The 23,361-nt window shown below is 39.4% G+C and overlaps 1 protein-coding gene across 2 annotated transcripts in view; it reads left to right on the top strand.

The window, feature by feature from the left end:
• The window catches only part of SNX25 (sorting nexin 25), an 89,826-nt gene that overhangs the window by 59,305 nt on the left and 7,160 nt on the right, over window positions 1–23,361 (top strand). For both annotated transcript variants that reach the window (XM_050896180.1, XM_050896178.1), the window contains 7 exons: window positions 657–788; window positions 2,758–3,033; window positions 7,090–7,245; window positions 11,020–11,151; window positions 17,047–17,187; window positions 17,815–17,928; window positions 18,477–18,641. In XM_050896180.1, the coding sequence (XP_050752137.1) occupies window positions 657–788; window positions 2,758–3,033; window positions 7,090–7,245; window positions 11,020–11,151; window positions 17,047–17,187; window positions 17,815–17,928; window positions 18,477–18,641 (1,116 nt within the window). The remainder of the gene's footprint in view (window positions 1–656; window positions 789–2,757; window positions 3,034–7,089; window positions 7,246–11,019; window positions 11,152–17,046; window positions 17,188–17,814; window positions 17,929–18,476; window positions 18,642–23,361) is intronic.

The raw sequence follows: 23,361 nt of genomic DNA, 5'->3' as shown, positions 1-23,361 counted from the left end.
CCTCCTCTCTCATCTCAGGAAGAGTCCTGAGCATTGTATCACAGCTCGTACTCTTTCCTGGCTGTATTTCTCATAGGTGCTTTTCAATAACATTCAGTTAATGGGAACTGGCCACCAAATGCCCTAGCTGCCAGGGTAAAGAACTACACTCCATCTTTCTCTGTGTCCCTGGGAATAATTGAGATACATCTCAAAGTTCTGTGGCCTGTGGCGTGGAAACTGCAGGTGTTACTCTTTGTTTGAATCAAGCAAAGAATAGATCACTTAGCTTTCAACTTGGCTCCTCTGCCTTGCAGGAACATTGGAAGTTAAATTTTTGGCAATAGCATTTCATGAATGACTTGAAATGCCATCTTAGTCCTTTGAAATGTAGTCTTATTTCCTGAACAGAAAATGTGTGGAAACATTTTCTATCTGGTAGAAGCATAGATGCATTTATGTTCTAAATACTTACAACTCATATTTTTTATTTTTTTATTATTTTTTTTTAAATGAAGCAAAACTATTACTGTCTGTGCAGTTGAATCTAGTACACATTTGTGGGATGCATGGTGCTCTGTGGGCACATCAAGTGATAAGATTTTCCCCATAAGGGATGGAGAGAAGCTAGAGTTAGGTATTTTCCCAGGTTTTACTCTGTGTTTTCCTTTCTTCAGATTCTTCAGTTTGAAGAAATTTTGGCCAACCCTTCATACCGACAGCACTTCCGAACCTACATGGAAAGGATGGACAAGATGGCTTTGATTGGTCTTTGGGAGTCTGTGGAGTATCTGAAGAACGCTAACAAGGTGGAAGAAATTGCAAGGCCATGCGGCTTGTACATTAACGGGAATCTCTGCTTGTTGTGATCTTGATGTTAGGAAGTGTCTTCATATTTATGTTTTTAAAATAGCAATGGCATAGGATGGGTGCTAAGCAATTTAGTTTTTTTAACTTCTTCATGTCAATATTTGAGGATAATATGGCAATTAAAAATTGTGGACTGTTGTGATGATGGTTTACTGTTGTTTTGTGTAGCAACATGACCTGTAAAAAGGATACTTGATATGCGAAAGTAGTAGAATTATTTCCCCCTTCACCAGAGAAAAAACTTGCAGTAATATATTGGCTCTAGTTGTATCAGCTCATGTGAAACTTAAAAGTACATTGCTGTTTGATAGTTTGTACATAAACTTCTCATCTTGCCAATTACAGGTAGCCCATTCAATCCAAAACCGTGAAAATTCGTGTATGTACATTTTTAAAATCCTTTTGAAAGAGAGATTTTGCTTTGAAAGACCCCTTCCTCTCCCTGTTCTGTTGCTGTATAAGCAGCTAAATTTCTCCAGGAATGCCGCACTACTGCTAGAGGGAAGAAACAATGCCATATTGTAATTTGTGCTGAAATAAAGTAGGAATGAGAACCCCAAAACAGGGATAGGAATATCACTTAAATTTGCAAGAAGTATCCTGGAGCAATGGTGCAGAGCAAGAATGTAGAGGACAAATTTGCTGTTTGTGAGCAGTGGGATGGATTTTTGAGGGAAACTGTTTTAAACCTCCAGGATTCACACTAGCATGAAATACGAATTTCATTATTAAGTATCAGTTAACTTCTTATTCACTGTAATTTTATTACTCTCCTATGTAAAAAGATTCTAGTTAATTGGAAAACGCAAATAACATCCTGTAACCAAAGTGGTAAATTGTGGAGCGTGAGTAGTGAGCCATTAATACAATCTGAAGAAATGGCTAACAACCAACTCAGGCTAGAAAATGTTCATTAAAAGGGTTTGTCAGGCACTGTAGAGAGAGTTGTCTAAATCACTTTTGATTTGCATACTGCTCGTGATTGCAAAAGGTGCTATAAATAATTTTATGACCTTTCAGCTGTGATTTCTCCCTTTGCTTTCAAAACAGTATGTATAGTGCCTTTATTCAAGACTTCCCTTTTTTTTTTAAAGGTATTCTAACATACTGTGCTCCTGTTGCTCCATGGAACATAAAGGTTGTCTGCCACTACAGGGGCAGCTTTGATTACCAAAAAGTAGTGTCATGCAGCCATGTGGCTGTGATATTATCACATGAAGCAGGCAAGCACATTGTGCCGTACTAAGGGAGTGGATAAAACCTTTTTAACTCAGGTCAGTTTAGAGAGATGATAATTTAGAGAGATGATCACGGGCTGTGCTGCATTACTTCCTCTCTTTCCTGTTCATTACTGTAAAGTTCAGTCCTGTGCACTGTTCTGTGCTCAGTGGAAATACCCGGCCTCGTGTACTGGTAAATGTCTCTTCAGGTGTGCTTTTTTTCCTTTTCTTCTTTTTCTTTTCCCCCTCAAAAATTAACTATAGTCACGTGTAAAGTGAGTTGACCCTATCCAGCAGAAGACAGGAGAGCAGATACAGCTGAACTCTACAATCTGAGCTTAAAATGGTGACCACAATGTTGCTCTAGCACTTTTTTTTCCTTTTAATATCAGCTTTTGGAGCATACTTTTAAAAGCAGTGGGTGTGGAAGCTATGGTAATTTTAGAGCACAGCTGTTTCTTCACTTAACAAATATCGATATTTATCTTGTGAAATTGACTGCTTAGCATAGGTGCGCAGGCAGAGTGCTTCATCTCAGTAAGAGATTCACAGATGTGTTCTCATACATCTGGGAGTGAAATTAGCTTGATCATCCTTCAAATTATGCACCTGGATCCTGAGTCATCCTGATATTTTTAACATTTTTTCATTATTCTCTTCTCCCTCCCTCTACCTCCTTGCTTCCTAGGCTGAAATACCTCAGCTGGTGAGTGAAATTTATCAGAATTTTTTTGTGGAAAGCAGAGAAATACCTGTGGAAAAATCCCTTTATAAAGAAATACAGCAAAGTCTTGTGGGAAATAAAGGCATTGAAGTATTCTACAGAATTCAGGCAGATGTTTACGAAACTCTAAAGGACAGATACTACCCCTCATTCATTGTCAGTGATTTATATGAGAGATCAGTCAAGAAGGAAGAAGAAAGAAGTTCTGCTCAGCTAACTCCTGACGACAAAGATGAATTGGTGAGTCCCATGCACAATTTCTTTCACTGTTATTTAAGGTGATCTGAAGACGATCCTGTGTAAAGCATATAGTAGCATCTTCTGTCCTTGAGCTTTGGACTACTTTTCTTTTTTTTCTGATGTATTTATAAATATCATCACTCTTGTAGTTTCATCAGGTAAACCTGGTATGTTTACAAGCTGTTTGAAACAAAATGGTACAAAATGACTGACTACTTAAACTTTAAATTAAAGTAGATATTTCAGATTTCCAAGCCTTTTGTATTCCATATCTTTTGTTATGCTCCTTAGTATCGGAGAATGCAAAACATACCTCATACAAGCGCAGCTGCTCTGCTTTTCAGTGAAGGAAATCTCACTGAAACATCATTAGGTTTCTGTCTAGACATGTCTGTCCCTGTCCCCCGTGCATTTCCTAGGTACTAAATAGATATTAAAAGTTGCACAAAAGAGGAGAAAAAGTAATGAAAAATATAATCTTAGTGCTTTTTTATTAATTTATTGAATAAATTAATAGGCTATGTTGGAAGATAAAACTGATTAAAATAGCACTAGAATTGGAAATACTAAAACAGAGCATTCAAAACATTATAAGCAATAACCCAACGGCAGCTCTCTTGGGGCAGATTTTTTCAATGGCTTCTCTAAATCGGTCACGTCGGGGGAACTTGTGTTACATTTATCTAAGAACATTTTGACAAGAGCATCTCTCAGACTACTGAGCATCTTTCAGTCAGGCTGCCGCTTCAGATCAGCATGGATATCTTCATTTTACCTGTGAACTTGCTCAGAACACAATGAAGTGTAATAGTTTGTCTAAAACTGGATCTAAATGGACAAATAAAAAGTGGAATCCAGAGGTGCTGATCTACATACTGCCATTTAGAAACATTTTTTCCAGAACCTAAGGCTTTTGTATTTACTGCTTAAATACGACTTTCATTTCTGTAGGTGAGCTATTACAGTCTCCTTAGTCCACATATCAGCAAATCTGCAGAGATGAGCTGTTACAAGTAAATTACTTCCAATATGAACTTTTAGAGCTTGCTGAGTTTCTCGTTGTTTGTTTCTCCCTGTGTTCTTTTCCTTGATAAAAGATTCAAGATGTGTTTTCTACTTTTCTCGCTGCTAACTCAACTATGTGTTGAGGCGGGTAGGTACTTCAAAGACTTTCTGTCCTTGTGTTTGCAACCATTGGGACTTTGAGAAAAGACTGTTACTGGTTTTGTCCAGAACTTTCTAAGTATTAAACATTGTGCTTTTTAATTTCTTTATGTATTTTATTCAGAGTCTTAACAGAGATAACCGTTTCTCTAAGAAAACTGACACAACACTTCAGGGCTCGCTGTCCTCTGTCAGATAACATTTACTACAGCTGCCGAAAAATTAGATTTTTGACATCAGCATCATCTGTCCTTCCTCTGAGTCCTTGGATATATATGTGCCAGATCTGAAGGCTGCGTCTGCTGTGAAGCCTTAAAGACTAGTATATTGCCAAGTTTGCTTATATGGTTAAAGTTTTTTTGCATTTTTAACAACAAATTAAGTATGAAGTTGCATATACTGTTAGATCATCTCTCGAAGAGAGCAGTCCTAATGGCTCTGTGCCATGCTTCAGGGTCTTTGAGGTGAAAATAAATTATAAGGAATTCTTCTTTCTGAAGCTTCCACTGGTCTTTCAAATGTTGGTGAAAATGCACTACTGGCTAATAAGTTTGGGGTTTTTTCCTCCCCATGTATAGGAAACCACAGCTGAGAAATCTGATGTTTCTGGGGGGATCCATATTGTTAGCAAATACTAATTGTTTTCATTTTAGTTTGGGTTTTGGAGGTCTACATCTTCCCTTCCTGGGGCACTGTGGGAATTACCTATGTTAATTTTCTTTAAATTTCACTGTTATAGCTGGATAGGTAAAAAGCCATCTAGTGTCCTCGTGGAGGGGAGGACAAAAAGGGTAAGCCCTGATTAAACGTGAGAAAATCAAATCAGAAGATAGGAATCGGGGCAAGGCCAGACTCCGCTGGTTCTACTGCACATGGAACAAGCTCGCTCTTCTTCCTTCCAATCTGTCATCGCTTTTCACTCCTCGGACAAACCTTTAAAAGGTCATGAGTAGACGTAAAAGTACAGAAGCAAGCAATGCCTGCATTCAGCACTTTGAGGAAAGAGGGTCTGGTGGTTTCATCTGTGCTGCGTGTGTCAGATCGCTAAAATAAGCCCAAAGTCTGTGTTCTGCAGCACTCACAGAAATAGAATTCATTTAGCAGTCGGGAAAATAGCACAATCCTTTATGATCTCAGCTTTGAGTGTGTTGGTTGTTTATTTGATAAATTTGATAATTTGAATACAGGTAACTTGTTATCTTGTCATTCTAGCATGTTTGTGATAAACCTAGTGATTCAGCAGTGTTTTTTGCTCTAAGTGTCTGAAATGTTAATGACAGAAATCATGTAGCCTACCTCTGGGAGCAGAGCCTTACTGATTTGTAATTAATTGCAATCCTTTGATTATTAGAACCAAACTTCACATGAAAAGTCTTTTAATTCTTCAGTGTTGGAAATAGCATTTTTGATTCTTTTTTACCTCTGTGCTTCCCAACAAGTATAAGGTATTTTATTTTATGGTTCTGTTCAATAGTGTTTTGAATAACACCCAGTGTTGTTAATTATTATTTGTATTATTGTAGTGCCAGGAGACAACAATAAGCTTGCATGAGCTGAGCTCTGTACACATGCTTGGAGGCAGTCTCTGACCTGAGGAGTTGACAGTCCATGCAGAATAGACAGAAGAAAGAACGGGGCATAGAGCTAATGTTATTTACTCAGCCGCATAGCAGGCAAATGCAGAGCTGGAAAAGGGCATGGATTTCTTAGCCTACAGCTCCTGACTTCTGCATTAGGTTACCCTCCCTTATGAAGATCACACTAAGGAGATTAGTTATTGTTGCTGCTGTATCTCTTCTCAGACGTTTGTTACTAAGATGTAAAATACTGCAGAATTTACAGTAGGATTGTCTCCTCTAAAACTCACAGAATTTAGTAGAGTATGAGACTTCCTTCTGTTAGCTTTTTGTTAATTATATAAAGATACAGCTTGCTTAGTGGGAATATCATTAAATAACACAGAACTCTTGTTCATGAGATGAGATTTATAGCTTCCCACAGATAAATTTAGATACATTCAGTCACAAGTAGACCTCAAAGATCTTTGAACATGGCAACGGTAACATCACAGTGCTGTGTTTGCTGGATCTCAAGGTCTTCATGCCTATTTGGGGAAGTACAGTAAGAAAGGGGAGGCTGAGGCAAATGCCAAAAGATGTTAAAGAGAATGTCACTGAAAGGTGTGAAGTTTTCTATTTTTTTGTATGCCTGTAGTACACAAGATGGAAAAAGCTATTGGTTTGTCTGAATGAGTATAAGCAAATGATTTATGAGTTTAGGGTAATGCATATGTGCTTTTAACACATTTTTATTAACACTTCTAAAAACAGCAGTAAAATCTGTTTATGAAGAGAAATGACTTGGTTTAGATTGTTCTGCAGGCTGATAAATCTGTTTTGTGAAGGTTTGTGGGAGGCAGGACTGTTAGAACTGTGGGGTTTTTGGTTTTGTTCCTGTTTCACACCCCCCACACCCCCCCTTGTTATCTTTCAGCTCAGAGCTAGGTATTTGCTTTTCTATCTGGCTCTGAATATTGATCATGACTACTAAGCTGTTGTTGCTTTTAAAATAAACTTTGATTCTTCCTCTCATTTACACTAAAGCCTTAGCTTGAAGGTCATTTTACACAGTTGGCAAGAGTTGCCAAAGAGTTGTAGTATATAAACGGTAATGAGTCTTTGTCTGTTGTTTTGTGTTTGTTGTTGGGTTTTTTTTTTTTAACAGACTTACGTTTCATGTTGGATCTGATGGTTGGAATATGTGTTAGAATCTGTTATACCTGTTTTCGTCTATATCAAGAAGTGTTGTTATACATAAAATGCTTATGGAGCAAACAATAACTGTCGTCTTTTTCATATTAATGATGCAATTACTCCCATCCTCTATTTCTAGAGCCAAGGTTGTGAAGAAGCTACTGAAGAATGCAGCACAAGAATTAATGAACAGGCCAGTTATGCTGTAAATAAACTTCGCCAGCTAAATGACAAGCTTGAGTATAAGAAACAGGCTTTAAATTCCATATGTAATTCACCAAAACCCGATAAAAAGGTAAGTACCTTTAGTGTCTTCAGTCTTTTTTTTTTTTTTTTTTAATATATTACCCGTGTGTTTGTGTAATATCCAGTTGTCTCAGGCTCTTTTTGGACAGGTCAGATTGCTATTTCAATCAGCCTGTTACAGAAAGTGAAATCAGAGCTTAGTTTTAATTGTCAGTTTTTTTCCATTTTTTTAAAGCTATTGTAACTAAAACTGCAAATATGATTTATATTGCTTTGTTTGTCATAGAGTAGCGACCTCTCTCCCAGTGGTCTTGCTGCTTTGTTGGTGGCAAATAGTATTTCTTTCTTACATCCTCTACCCACCTGTATCTGTGTAATTCTTTATGGCAGCTTGCTTCGTGTCCCTGCTGCATCTGCAGCACTGCAGCGGAGGGATGTGCTAGTTAACTTCTGCTCCCTCTGCTGACTTTGAAATAGCAGAGCACAATTTCATAATCTCTACAGTTGTGAGTAGCTTGCTCAAGTAAAGGGGAAAAAAACCCCAAATGTATAGAAGTGACTGATTTCCTTTATAAGGAGCTAGGAGAAGTCTGCAGGGCACTCATCAGAGTAAAAATTCTGAGGGATATGAAACTTTAGCTCTCTGGGCTTGGATTAAAAAAAAAAAAAATTAAATCTCTTTTTCTCTTTGCCAAGTGCAACAGTTAAGCAATCTAAGAACACATTCAGGCAGAAGCAAGTGATTTGCATTTGGCTTAGGCAAACTCATTTGCATTGCTACTGAGGGTGATATTACAGGACTGTTGTTCAGATGCAGCTGGGCCAGACTTTTCAGGTATAATGAGATTGGTTGCAAATGGTAGACGGTGGGTGAACAAGTAGCCAAGGCGTCTCCCTAAAATAGCCTCCTGCTAGGGATGGCAAAAATGTACCTGGGCATTGGTCATTGCTCAGGACCTGCGTTCTTTGTACATCTGTTCCTTCACTCAGTGCTAAGATGCTGGTCTGAATAGAAGTTGACACCCCGCTCGTTCTCTGCTGCCCTAGCTCTGGGGATAGCTACCTCTAAGGGAAAGATGTGGACAGTAGCGTTTGAGACCACCCTGGCTAGCTTCGTTCCCTCTGTTCCTTCCACATCTCCCTTCTGCCAGAGGTTACTGCAGACAACTGGAAATGTGTCCGCAGCTGTTCTGGCGTGTCCCACTCACAGCTGCTCTGCTGTGTGTGTGGCCTCAGCTGGCAGAAGATACCTCTTATTTGTCATCCAGCCACTACTGTTCGGAGTGGTAAGAGCACAGATATGTCCCTCTCTTGGTTTTTTTTTTTGTTTTGTTTTTTAATGCCTGTATTACTGCAGTAGCATTACCGGTGGAGCTTTTAAATGGATAGTTAGGGTTGACAGTGTGAGAGCACCTTGTCACAGGGACTTTATTTTTTCTCCTCTGGATGTGGCGGGTAAAAATTTCATTCTTGGTCATATGAAGTAAAACATGTTTCTAAAAATTCCAGTTTTGTGCCATATGAAGGGGAATGTCACGCACATTTTGTATTAAATTTTTTAACCTCAAGCTGTTCCTGGGTTGTTTGTTTTCTGTTTTTGAAATGCCTTTGCTGTGAGACCCATAAAAAACATGTGCGTCATCTTTAAGTGGCTTCTAGCACCATGCAACTCAGATGCCAGTCAGTCAAGGAAGAAAACTGCTCATTTGAGTTGCACATGGAATGCTGCTAGTTTTAAAAGAAAATGCTCTGTAGGGAGAAGTCTTACTTCGGTTCTTTCTGTGGAATATAAAGAGTAGCAAAGATGACAGGAAAGGATGACAAGCAGTCTCAGGCAATGTCTCCGATGTACAAGGCCCACTGCCATAGAAGACAGCTTGATCTTTGGAGGTCTGTGACTGTGGCGCCTCCTTCAGTGCATGTCTCGTGCCCGAAGCTCAGCAGCTGTCTCCCTTGGGTCTGCGAGTGCAGTCTCATGCCATCCTGTGCAACCACAGTAAATGTGCAGGGACCACATTCTTTCTAGAGTTCAGTCTTGTCATCCTCAGCAGCAAAGCACAACCTTAACATTCCCCACCCAGAGCAGTTTCTAGTGCTTGCTAAGGCTTATTTTTGAACAAAACTGTGTGACACAATTATTGAAATTAAATGGGACTTACTGAAGAGAAAAATGCCTCCGTCTCTATCAGGAATTATGTGGAAGTTGGAGGGATTTTATGTTAACTTGTTCAGATCTTTCGTATTTCCAGTGGACCTGTACAAGGAGTGAACATAAAACTCACTTTGAGAAATTGTAAGAGGTGCTCTTATAACCAACTAGGTTTTAAGTTAAAATTTGCACCACGGGCAAAAAGAGTTAGAAGTACAAAACAAGTACTAAACAAAAATGGGTGTGCTTGTGTATGCGTGAGTTAGGCCATACCATTTGTTTCTGTAGCATTATAGTTTTTTTTTTTCTTTGATATGAAAAGTACTATATAACTAAACCTTTATATATTGTTGCATTCACATGGATGTATCGCTTGTATGTTCCCTTTGCATTCTTGAGAAATAATAGCTATATTATTTCTATACCTAAGCTCTTGGGGAGGTGGGGATTGTACCCCTTCTAAAGTAGTGGGTTTTTCCCTGTATTTTTTTGCTCATAAAATATTCTTAGTCTTTGAAAATATATACATCTTTGAAACAGAATAATAAAATGGATCCAGTATCATTATAAAGTCTCAGTATTTGTTTTATAAGCATAGCAGCTATTTACTTACAATGAAACCTTACCAGTTCTTCTGTATTTATTGATTGTTCCTGGATACCACTTACAGGAGTCCGTGTAAGGTGACTGCAGAGCAATCTGTATGTCGATAGTAAATAAAATAAAATACAAAATTATTCTGAAGGTTAGGTATATGCTAAAAGGTTGTTATATAGCTGTCACGTAGATAATATTTCATATTTTACATGAGACAAAAATTCTGAAAAAGACAATTACTGTAGCTCTGTAGAATGTACCACTCATGATGCAAGTCGTATAACTAAGACTCATAAATTTGACTATGTAGTATATAAATTTAAAAAAAAAAAAGTGTCAGCTTCTTTTGCTGTGTTTCTAATGTCACATCTTATGTATACTTCCACCTTTTCTTGTCATACTGTTTCCTGGTAGTATGTCTTTTTTTGGTAACAAATTGTAACAAATAAATGTTACTTATTTTTTTGCTGATGTGATGAGGTACGCTATTTCTCCTTTATGAGATTATGACGGTGAGCTATGTCTTGATGAGAACATCTTTTTAAATGTGTGCTTTCCACAATAATAAATCCTTCCCTTTCGAAAACTAAAATGAATTAATTGGTAACTTCCTGAGTGGTGGTTAATATAGCTAAGTTCCTAGAAATGAAATCTATTCCCACGTTTTTTGGTCGCATCATGTATGCGAAAATGGTAAGGAGGATGTCTTCAGTAATGCATATTTCAGTAATTACAATTTCAAGTTTGTATAAAACTTATAATGTGTAATATATGTGTGTAATATATAATCCTATCTAGAGTGCCTTTTATGCTAATAGTGTGATAGTAGCATGTCCTTCTAACTTGTTTTTTATTTTGGTATTGGGGTTGACCTTTAAGATTGCTGTGTGTTCTACAAGTTTATAAGAGGCATCATAGATTCTGTCACTTAAGATTTTTTTTTTTCCATGTGATTTGTTCTTTCTCTCCCTGCTTTTGTACCTTTTCTCTTTTCTGAATAGTGTCCCTAAAGACACAACTGGGCATGTTGCACAAGCTTTTTCTTACCAATTGTAATCAATAAACTTTCCACTGCAGATTGTTTCTAAGCTGAAGGATGAAATTACTCTGATGGAGAGAGAGCACAATGACCTTCAGCTGCACATTGCAAGAACGGACTGGTGGTGTGAGAATCTTGGCATGTGGAAAGCCTTCATTGTCTCAGGCGAGGTATGGGGTTTTTTATGGCTTTTTGTCTTCTGGGTCAGTCCAAACTTGCATGAAGAGAAGAACAAAAACCTGTATATACTTTCCTTATACCTTTGTGTACACTGTGTATACTTCATATTTACTTGGGGTGGGGTCGGGGAAGGAAACCCTAACCTCTTCTGAACTCCTGTGTTTCCCCAGTGACTACTACGATGCATATACAAAATTTCTAGTCCTCAGACACTGTTGTAATGGAGTTACAAAAATACCTGCATGTACGTGAACTGGTTTTGGCATTGGGTAATTTGCTATCTTAGGGGCATTGTTCTTCATGAGAACTGTCTCTTGTTATTTACCATGTTATCACACTTGGGTGCAGTTGTGCTATGTCTTAAAGATGCAGTACTTACACTTTGTGTTTTGTATTATTATATTTAACAGCAGTACAGTTTCAAGGGACTAGAATACCCAGAAAGAAAGTGCTTTAAATCTGTGAGTAAGTTGAAGGAGAAGTTAAATTTTTCTTTTTCTTTTTTTTTTTTTTTTTGGTCTTTTTCTGCTCTTCCATTTGGGCGTAGGCAGACAATTGTAGAATGAATGTAAAAAGAATTGTAATGGAAACAAAAAGTATTACCATCTCATGGCTTTCTATTAACACTTGCCATGAAAGGAACCCAATAAATGCTTGTTATGTAGTAACTGTAGGCTCACACCGTACATAAGCAATCTCCTTGACAGTATCACTTCAGAGAATTAAAGATTAATTGGATCTTTACTGGCTTTCCTTCCTATGCTATTAAGAAAATATTCCTTAAATAAGTATATGGAGTTCCCTTGAGGTAATTTTTCTTGGAAGAAAAAATTATGTGCTGTTGAGTTTATTTGATTGTTTCCTGAGCTCTTGCAAACTATTGATAGGTCAGTCAACAGTTAAATGGATTGTCTGTAAAAGAAGAAATAAATCCAACAGGTTAAAAACTTAAGGTGCCATTTTAAAAACCAAATTCTCAATGTGTAAATGTCTGGGTTTGTTTTTGTTTTAATGCTGTTTGCAGGTGACACAGTTGAGAACAGTGAAGCTCTTAAGTTGTCTTTAAGAGTTCTCTGTAGCTTTTGAAGTCTAGTTTTAAAAAAAGCAATACCATGTGCAGCGAAACTGCAGAACGGCAGCTTTCTGGTAAGGGGCACCATGCAGAACTGCCCAGCGTCTCCCTTATTACCAGATGAGAAGGTGATTCAGCTAACTAAGAGAGAGGTTGGCAGAGGCTTCTAATTACTTGCTGCTTTAACTGTAACTTATAAGTAGTACTGGATTAGATAATTAAATGTAGGCTTGCATTACTTGTGCTGTTTGCCGCTCTGTGCTTCAAAGGGTAGGCTGGAGAAAACATTAATGTTGTAGTTATCCATGTTAATTAATTGCTCAGGAATGTTCTGGCTGCAGTTGATGATTTCAGGGGGTATAAGTAGGTGACATTTGTCTTCCTATCTGCAAAATACGCTGTTGCTAATCCTAGCAAGTAGCTCTGTGATTTTTGAGAGAGAAAAACTTTGTAGCCCTAAGTTTTTTGGAGAAAAGCTTAGTAAAAGTAAATTTTGCTGTAGAATTTGAGCTGAAAGTGTAATAGCCTGTCATCAACCTTTTAAATTGATTTACTAAACCAGTTAATAGATAATGCATAAAAAGCTAGAATTACTTAAGAGTTGGGAAAAAACTACGTGTCCAAACTGTTGTTTGTACTCTCTTAGCTTGAATCTTTCAGTTGTTGTAGTTTTGAGTCATATAAATGCACTAGCTCTGTGTGTGTGAAATATATTAAGAATCAATGTAAATGGTATAACCTACAGGTGTCTTTTGGTCACTGATATTTCTGATAAAACCGTCTTTGGAGACTAAGTGTTTTGGCTGGTTGGTAGAGGTTGAAAAAAGACAGTAGAAACATGCAGAATGAGGGGACCCAGGATAACAGCTCGTCTAATTCTGTGAGTCACGTCCCCGTGACAGGTATATTCCCCACCCCGAACCAGCAGGTGTAAAGCTTACAGCTACGTAACCTAACCTGCTCTACTTGCTTTAACGGTTTTGGCCTTGTATCATTCTGTATCATAGCAGATGTTCTGCCTCCCCTGTCTGAAGAAAGAAGGCAGTTTCAGAGCATAACATCTTTTTAAAAATCTATTACTTTCATAAGGAATGGAGTTTGTAGATTTGAATAAGGTGAAAAAATAGCTTGTCTTACTCATTTAAATATCTTGGAATTTAGGATGTTTATGCTCAGTGGAAGTTGAGAAAATTAGCTTTCTGTGAATTGAGGAAGACAACGGTGTGCCCAATACGCCTTCTGCTTGGTCTTTCTATGTTTACAAGGGACTTTGAAGGGGCTTTTTTTTTTTTTAACAGCAGTCTGGTTAGCCCCTATTTCACTGCTGCACAGCTTGGGTGGGCTGTTTCAGAGAGCTGCTATGACTGAAGGAAGTTTCTGGTGAGTCATACAGTTCTTCACTGGCTTAATGACTGGGCTAATTTTTGTTAATGTTTAATCATTTCTGACAGGTATCTGGACCAGCCCTTAGTGCTTCTAACAGGTGATTCAACAGCTTGCTTTGGCAGCTTGTTACTTTGCTGAACTATTATTACAGTTTTTGCTAATGTTAAGTTTACATTTTACTTACTGCAGCTAATAGCTATAGCTTCTCCTGGGAAATATTTAATAATATTTGTTCCTCATTTGGTTTTGCAGTATTTAATCGAATGTTTCTTACTGTTACCACACCACACGCCCCAGTAAGAGGTGCTCACCTCCGGCATGCACCTTGTAGTTTTTATTAATGGAAGTAGGTGTGTCAACTCCTTGTTCATATCTATCTCTGTCTGTTTTGGGACTTTGTGCCTCATAGGGAGAAGGTAGAAATCTTTATCCTTTGTGGACTAGGTATCTATGACATGCCAGTAGGCAGTAAATTCTGAAATAATTAATCTGTACATTGTCTTGAGGCTATGGAGTTGCTGCCAATGCAAAAAAATCCCAATAGCCTGAAGCCACTTTGGGTACTTGAGGGCTGATTCTGTCCTTGCCAGGTAAGTAGCAGTGAATAGCCTGAAAGACTCATGTGTAACCTGAGGAAAGGGGCTGAGAGAGGGCTGAGGAGGAGACTTGTGGAAATGCCATCCTAGGGGCTAATTCTGAGAGCCCTTGCCAGTGCTGTGAAACAATCAGGGCTGAGATTATCACAGGCCCTTTGGACTTGGAAAACCAAACCAGAGCACAGATGTTAAGTTTATGCTCATGAAGAATCAGAGCTGGAAGAGGGTTAGGATGGTTCTCAGAAAGAACTGGATGATTTTTAGGATGGGAGTGATAGAAGTGCGGTGAAATCTCACAGCATGGCATGAGAGGTTTGGCATTCAGCAGGAACTCTGAGCTTTGGCTCCGACCCGTTGGAGCACCTTTTGGCTGGAAGCAGTAGGTACGCTGGTGGCTTGTCAGATGTCCGGTTCGACTTGAGTGGGCTGCAGGTGTGAAAAAGGCAAATGGGGCCCTTGAATACATGAGGAGAGGAGTTTCCATTTGAGACGAAGTGTTACAGTCGCCCTGCAGGTGCTGGGCCATTGCGTTTGAGAAGGGTGGAATTGAATGGATTGAATGAAGAACTTCTCCTATAAGAATTGATTGTGAAAGCACTTTCGTTTGCTTAGCTTAGCAAAAGGGACACTCGGAGGAATAGGGCTGTCTATCAAAACACATCAATAAGGGTAAACATAAGGGAGGGGTGAAGAGTTGTTGGAACAAATGGGAAGTGAGTTTGGAAATTGAAAGGAAACTTCCAATGACCAGGGTGAGGGCGTAGAGCAGACTTTTAGTGTAACTGGGATGGAAAAAAAATCGTTTCACAAGTTTGAATTCATTCATGATAGCAGTTGCATGAGATGGTGCCTGTTACAGCAAAGGACTAGATCTCCTGGTTTAGAAGAACCCCCCAACATCCCATTTTTCTGTGCGTTTTCCAGTTGACTCATTAATTTGGAAAAACAAATGCACAAGTGCTTAAGTTGGTCAAAAATTTTGCTTTCTTAAGAAGATCCTGAAGACTTTCAGATATTTGTATGAGGGTATTTGAAGGAAGTTGTAATGTGTCTCCATCTAGTAATTAGAATTTAAATGATTTTGCACATGGATCCTCACTTGAAAGCAGAAAGAGTAGTAAGTCCTCCCATTTTGAGAGTGTCCTTCCAGAGGGATGACTCTCTCCTGACAGTTACAGTTCAGATGACCCTGCACACTTGCAAATCCCTGCCCTGGGGACGAATGTGTAACGGAGAATGATATGCATGACTCAAATCAGCATTTTCAGCACTGATCTCCCATTTTTCAAAAGTGGCTGCTGGGAGGTGTTTGTGAGTCACCTACGAACACAAATCCAGTCTAGCTCAAGGGTAGACAGTGCAGGGAGATCCCAGTCCCTCTGTGCCAGGTCCCTCTGACCTACATTTTGGAGGCTATTCAAGCATGTCTTTCTGCAGTCGTCTGGCAGGAGAAAGGCAGTTCCCCAAATAGCTGTGCTGGGAACTAGGCACATTTTGAGACGTTCAAGCTGGTGCTTTGTATTCTGTCCGGGTGCTGCTGCAGCTTTTTTACAGAGATGTGAAACCTAGGCCTCAGATCGGGTTTCCCAGTGGTCCATGTGCAGCTTTAGGAGGAGTGCATCTTGGGGAATATTCTCCATGTACAGCTCTGAACAGCTGTAAAATATGAAGATACATTTTAGCTGTGTGTCTTTTACAGTGGTGATGTAGCTGCTCGTGAAATTATCTGTCACTAGCATTAAGTGTTGTCAGACCTTTACAGGCTTCTCAGAAAATGTGTCATAATTATATGAATTTTAAGTTCTATTCTTATCCTAATTGGATTATTTAAATATTCTTTTTAAAAAGAAAAAGCCCAAAAAGCTTAAAAATTACTACTTCCCTCAAAAAGATTGTGTGAGAGTGGTATTTTATAATTACCTTTCTGTTATTTGTATGTATATTAAGACAAGCATTTGCGAGTTTGGCTTGGCCAAAAAACCCTATGTATTTCATGCATTTCCCTTATTTGCCTTTCATAATCTATTTAGCTGTCTCCTTAAAGTAAGTAAACAAAAATCTGTTACCATTAGGACATAAGGGTGAAATTCTGGGTGGCTCGTCAAATTAAGAAATAATATGGTCACACTACTGCTGTTGTCTCAAGAAAAATCATTTAACTTCTTTGCTGTAGTTTTCCCATTTGCACAATGTGGTTAATCACTCCTCCTTCCTCTGGGTGTTGTACAGCTCGATTCATTAGTATTTTTGTAAAGTTGTGAGCCCCTCGGAAATAAACACGGCACGGATACCACGTGTTCTGTGCATGCAGAGTACCTCAAGTGAGCAGAGAAGTCGCTCTGAGACGGCACCAGCTGTCGCAGAGCCCAGCTACGGAGCTGCTCTGCCTGGCGTGTGGGTGAGCCTCGGCATGAGCACTGGGAAAGAAGGGTGGGAATAATGGGAGAACAGTCAGGAAAATGCAGACGGGAGAGATGGAGTATTGGTAAGCAATCAGAAAGTTACATGGTTGGTACCTTAAAAACTGAAATAACACACGCAGCTGTTTGAAGAAGACATGTCAGGGAGATTTGATTGCTGATGGACAGCATTGCGAAGCTGTATGTAAAGTGTAATAGTGGCGAGCTGGAGGACTGATTCAGGACTGACATAGCATTTTGGGTAAAGTTTAGTCCATTAAGGTTATTGCTCCGTGTGTAGCCTTCAAACTGCAAGAGAAGCATGGGACAGTGATGACGACTGAATTTGCAAGCCAGTCATCTGGCAGCCCAAAAGTTCCACTGTTTGCTTTCAAAGTAGTATACCTTATCTGTTGGTTTCTTCCCCACAAGGTTTTAGAAGAGAATGGAGAACAAGTGCCCTGTTACTCTGTCATGGTGAGTTTACAAGAAGTTGGTGGAGCTGAAACTAAGAACTGGACTGTTCCCAGGAAGCTCAGTGAATTTCAGAATCTATACCGGAAGCTCAGTGAGGTACGAATCTCGGTTAGGGGAGGGAGAAGATGCAAATTGCTAAAATTTGTCAGAATGATGCTTGGAGAGGGGAAAACCAGATAAAAATTTAGTATTGCCAGTTTTTATGCCAGCCTTTTGGCTTTTAACCTTTTAGAGCTGGTTTTCTATCTGCATATTTCTGGCCTCTGCCAGATGCTTATAAAACTTGTTTTGTTGGGTTTTTTTGTTTGTTGGTTTGTTTTTTGGTTTTTTTTTTTTTTCTTACTAATGAATGTTTTACTGGACTAACCCAATGTCAAAATGGTATATGCTCTGCACTGTCACGCAAGAGTCTGCTGTAAAAACTAGATTTTGTCTCTGGCTTCCAGGAAGGTATTAGAAAAGACAGCTTTTGGGGACAGAGAAGGTTTCCTTTTACAGTGCTTTAACCTTTCTGTCTGATAAGGGATAGATAATGATGGTGGTGTGAAGGGAAAGGGTTTAGATGTGTCAGCCCATAGTGGGTAAGGGAAGGTGTTTTTCAAGGTGCTGAGAGGGGTGTGGAAGGGAGATGAGAGTACAAAAGGAGTCTTGTCATTTCCATTCTGAACCACCTGTGTTTTTCTGCACATGTATGGTAAGTGAGCTCTCCTTTCTCCTACACAGTGTTTTCCATCATTAAAGAAAGTTCAGTTGCCTTCCCTCAGCAAGCTGCCCTTCAAATCCATAGACCAGAAATTCATGGAGAAATCCAAGAACCAGCTTAATAACTTTCTGCAGGTAAGAAAACAAAGACAAAAACAACAGATGTCTGATCAGGAGAATTGAATCATACCTCTGGAGTGGATGTTGTCTCTCTATTGACTGAAGAGAGAGCCTAGAACAAATAGGTCAGATGTAAGGTTTGACGCTATAAATGTCAAAGTTGTCTGAAGTGCCTGAAGTTGAGATGAGTTTGGCTGATTAGTAACCATTCCTCTCGTGGTAAGTTAATTTAAACTTTGATTAATTAAGAAATAGTAAATAATGAATCCTGTAATTGCCACTTCTAACTACAACACTTCACAATAAATTTCTTACAAATTAGAACTTCTTTTATTTAAAAAGAAAGTTGTAAGATTAAAAACTTTAATCTTACTAGTTCTAATACTTTAGAACTAGCTTTTAAAAGTATCTTTGAAGTATCTTTGCGAGACATGGATTTTTTTCCTCACTTTACCTCTGAGCCCTGTCTTAATCAGTTTTATTGGATGGCCCGACACATCTTGTTCCTTAAGAAGAAATATTTAATTGATGTATCGTTTCTGTCATTATTTTTTCTTTCATAGAAATTGCTCTCTGATGAAAGACTCTGCCAGAGTGAAGCACTTTATGCCTTCTTGAGCCCTTCCCCAGAGCACCTCAAAGTTATTGATGTGCAAGGAAAGAAGTCGTCTTTTTCACTCTCCTCATTTCTGGAACGACTTCCTGGTGATTTGTTTTCTCATCAGGAGGTAAGTGGTAGAAAAGTAATCTTTCCAAATTTAATTACTTATCCAAAGTAAGCAGGGAGAGCCATTAATAAAATGCATTTGAATGTCAGGTAATATTGGAAGGCATTTCCAAAGGTCATTTTTAATTTACTGTAAGTGAACAAAGAATCAGAAATAAGAGCTGTCTATGAATTTAAAAGGTGTTTATTAATACAATAAGTTTCCTGCCCTTTGATAAGTATATCAAGGCAAATGTGTAACTATCACAAACAAACGAATTGCAGTCCATGTGGGATTGTTTATTTTTTATAGCAGAATTTCCCACTTTTTGTGCTTTTGACATGCGTATTTCAGAGGGTTTTGACAGGTAAAAATAATTCTCTCGTAGGAAGCTTCTCTTGGCAGGGAACAGCTGTGTGTCCTTAATAATTTCTGGACAACTTCTGAAGCAAAGCTAGTTTTGACAAAGAATTTCGGCAACTGGTACAGGCTCACTGGGGGAATTTGCAAATAGAGGCGGGAGCCCGTGTGGGCAAACCAGTTGGAGAATTTGATACTAAGCCATAAAAAACTATTTTCTTCCAAAATGCAATGAACAATAGATGAGTGACTAAAATAGCTCATTGACTAAAATTGACGATAATTCCATGGCGCTCTATTCTGTGTGGTTCATGTTGCAGATACGCAGCCTCCAAGGAGCTGTTTCTATTCCCCTTTTTAGTTATACGTTATATGCAATAATTCTTATCTTACATGCTGTAGTTGTCTGCAGTGGATGGGCATTCTACAGGATAAATGGAGTTTGGGGAACTTGTACAGGTCTGGTCTGTTAATAGGCAAAAAGGTGGTCTTGCATCTCTCAGGAATAAGAAAATCCTATATATTTTCATTTTTCAGAATTGCACTGTATTTGCACCTGGATGCTGAATGCATATGCCTCATTTCAGAGTAATAAATGTGAAGAAAGTTTGAGAAACTAATTTTACACTTTGATAGAAGTACTGCAGTTCTAAAAACAAAAGTGCATTCACTAAAATGACTGTTAGGTAGAAGTAGCATAAAAGGATAGAAGCATGAAGCTATTTGTATTTTGCTATTTAATTGAAAAACTCCCTCAAGAAAAAAGCCAGACTGCACGTATATTGTAGTATGTGAGTGTGTAGGAGGATATAGTTAGGAAATATGGGAGAAGGAAAGGGGGTTTGTAATGAGAGTGTGTGAGAGAGGAGAGAGAACAAAGAAATGAAGCAGAAATGAAGCAACTGGTACTGAAAAACTGAAGGAAGTAGAGCAAAAAATGTCCAGAGAATGTGGCAACAGAGGAGTCAGAACATAACTTCTTACTCAGCCTAAATTTAATACTATTTCTTACTTGTTACTTGTGGGACTAGGAGCTTAATTTTGGCTAGACTGTATTATGCCAGGCACTATGGAAATGCAGACAAAGACCATCCCGCTTCACATCCACCTTTCCTCTCCTCTCCCCCGCTTCCCTAAGCTTAAACATAAGATGAGACAACAGAATACAGATGGAGGGAGTATAGGAAACTGTTAGAGCGTCTGAATCAGTATGGCAAACGTTTGTCCTAGTTTAAAAAATTAAGTGGAGGGAGGGGAATTGTGAGGTGGTCTGGTATCAGCTCTAATTTTTCTTGGACACCCTTGTCTTTCAGTGTGAGTTTTAGATCAGCTCAGTCTTGCCCGGTGACAGCATTTTGGATAATTTACTAAAGCAATTAAACTAGGGTTAAATCATTTGGTACAAGGTCATTAATGAAGTTATTTGTGTTAAACCACACATTACAAAGCTGTTACAGTTGTGTTCTCTTTGCAACTAAAAATTCCTGGTTTAGTTCGTATTTTGGACTTTGTAGAAGAGAATGCTGTCATACAGCTATCTCTTGTGCCTTTTATGTCTCGTCTCACATTTTTCAAATATGTGTTAGAGCAACAATATTACCTCTTGAGTGCTGTTTTCAGGATTAGATATTGCAGCAATTTCAGATCTGTCATATATACAGCTCCTTGGACAGGGCTAGCTTTAGAACATATTTCTCAGCTCTCAAGACCAAAACCAAATCAGAGGAAAAAATGCAGTTGATATCATCTAGAGGAAGGGCTTTTAGGTTTATGAAGTGTTAGTGGATAGAAAATGCACAGTGGTGTAAGAATTTACACTTCTCATTGCATTTTCTAAATGATAGGGGGTTCGCTGAACAGCAGAAAAATAGAGCAGGGACCTTGGAGAGGTTATCGAGTTTACCCTCCTGCTCCAAGCAGACTCAACTGCACCGGCAAAATTCTTGGCACGTGTTTGTCTCACGTGTTTTTAAACCTCTGATAACTGATGTTCTCCACCCAAGCAAGGCAACGTATCCCAGTTCTCAGCTATCTTGATGGTTAGCAACCTTTTCTTACTGTCTAACTTGAATCTCCCCTCTTTAGCCAGCTAGCTCTTGTCCTGTCTGCAGCAAACATGAAACAGTTTGGGTTAGGGTCATCTCAGTTATCAGGAGTTACTACTTTCCTTTTGTCTTTTATTCTTCTATTTCTTAGACTGAGCAGCCCCAATGTCTCCTAGTTTTTTGTTGGGTTATGTTTTATTTAGTTCTTATGGTTTTGCTCTGGACTTATCCGATGATCCATATTTTTCTTGGAAATGCGGTGACTAAAATTTGAAACACGATGCTCCCACTAGGTTTTCCTATTCCCATGTATGAAAATAATTTTTATATCTGTATGTGTATGTATGTCATACAAACAATGTTTGTGCTTAAACATCATGGTATTACACTTGCCTTTTCCACAGCAGTATGGCCCTGGGATCTTTTTCTGTAGTCTTATCAATATCAGTTGTTTTGTTTCCTGTATTTGCACAGTGAGTTATTGCTGCTTTCCATCTGTCTTTATCAAACTGCACCCTGTGGGCTCAAGTACAAATTCAGTAAGCTTATTTTCTGTTCTGTTGCCCAAGTGCTTAATGAAAATATGGAATGATGTCTACTATGAAAAATTAAACATATTTCTTGAATAATTAAAATAACGAAGGGCCAAGAAGCCTGTTGACCAGAGGAAGGTAGTGAGCAGGACTGGAGTTTGCTCTAGACTGAGTCCCTGGAGAAAACTCTTCATTGTCAGTGAATTTGTGTGCTTGTGTGGTAATGATTTGTGGTTTCCTTGGGTGGCATTTCTTGTCAGTATGGTGTGGGTTTTTGTTCCTTGCCCTCGGTCACAGCTTACCCTAACATTAGACAAAAGCTTTAAAAGCTGGGGACTCATCGAGCTGTGGAAGTTGGTAGACAGGGGAGTCTACGTGGATGTTTACAGCGCACTTCAGTGCTGTGGGGTTTTTTCTTTTGTTTTTCTGGTTATGAGGAGAGAAGCAGCATCTCGAGCAGTGCTAGAGAAAATGCCAAATGTGACACAGGAAGTGAAGGGTACAGGATATAGAAAAGTGTTGGAATATGCAACACTGCGGAGTTACTTATTTGTAGGCTACTATGCAGTGCCATGCCTGGAGAAGATTCAGGGACTGGAAACGTAGCCGAAGTCAATGATGGACTTTAGATGGGATTTGGAGGGTGTGAGGAAGTAGGAGGACAAACTGATGTACAGCTGAGACACCGTAGGATACTCTCTGTATAGCAGGGTTCAAATGACAGGCAAGGGATGACCGAAAGATTGTGACCATAAGAATAAGGCCAAGAAAGACACTAAAATAATGCAAGAGAAATAGAGCTATGAAGCAGGTTTTCCGGACTAGATGACGGGGGGGGGGAAGCATTATTAGATGATGGAATGATAAGGAAGAAAGGAAGGCAAAGGAAGAGATGATGGATTTCTTTGAAAACCGGGGCTGCAGAAAGAAAATTTGTCTGCACGCCATTCCGACCGTTCCTGAACAATCAGCCTCAGTGGGGGTCAGGTCTACCTCACTGCAGCTTTGCTCTAAGCATAGGCGGGCAGGGGAAGATCCAGGAAAGCAAAGGGATGTGCTGGCTGCCACGAGCAATGGTAGGTGGTGTAGTCCTGATGCTAAAGCAGATCTTCACGACACTGAGAAACAACCTGCTGTCTGCTCTTCATTCTTCAATCAATGGTACCGCCAAAACTGAGGTGGTATCCATTCTTCTCCTGTGAGTCTATTCTGAATAACTCTACTCCTTTCTGTACCCTGAGCTTGAGTATCCTCAGGCTCAGGTCACTAAGTATCACTGTATTATGTTTCTGCCTGGGACTGGTACTCGTGCTTGTCTTTGCAGTGGCCAGTTGCTCTTCTGCTGCCAGGTTTGGTTCCTGGTTTACTGCAAGGACAACTTGGTGGTGCCTGATCCCACTGAGTAGCTTCAGCTGTGCAAGGCACTGTCTGCTCTCCAGGGGAGCCAGCTACCTGCCTCTCCCTGTGCAATAACCAGATTCTCCCTCTTTCTTCCTAGCTGCTTGCATTGCAAACAGCTCCAGCTGGCTAGCTCCCCATTCTGGATGTCCTTCATGGGTGTTGTGTCAGAGGAGGCTTTGCAGTCACAAACACCTCTGAGTGCCATCTCCTCCTTACCACTCTCACCTGCTTCCTAGCAGTACATGGCTCCCAGATCACCTGCTTTCCCTTATCCAGCTAGTGTTGGCAGGGCAATACAGGCAGTGGACCCTGCAAATCTGGGCAGATCCACCCAACACTGAGGTGCTTACTGGGGCAAGGCTGCAGGCAGAAGATCTAGCAGTGGTGATGACTCCACCAGTG

This window comes from Gymnogyps californianus, chromosome 4 (genome assembly GCF_018139145.2).
Source record: "Gymnogyps californianus isolate 813 chromosome 4, ASM1813914v2, whole genome shotgun sequence".
NCBI classification, from domain to species: domain Eukaryota; kingdom Metazoa; phylum Chordata; class Aves; order Accipitriformes; family Cathartidae; genus Gymnogyps; species Gymnogyps californianus.
Note: the sequence above shows the minus strand (reverse complement) of the source record. Positions and strands in the feature narration are given on the sequence as shown.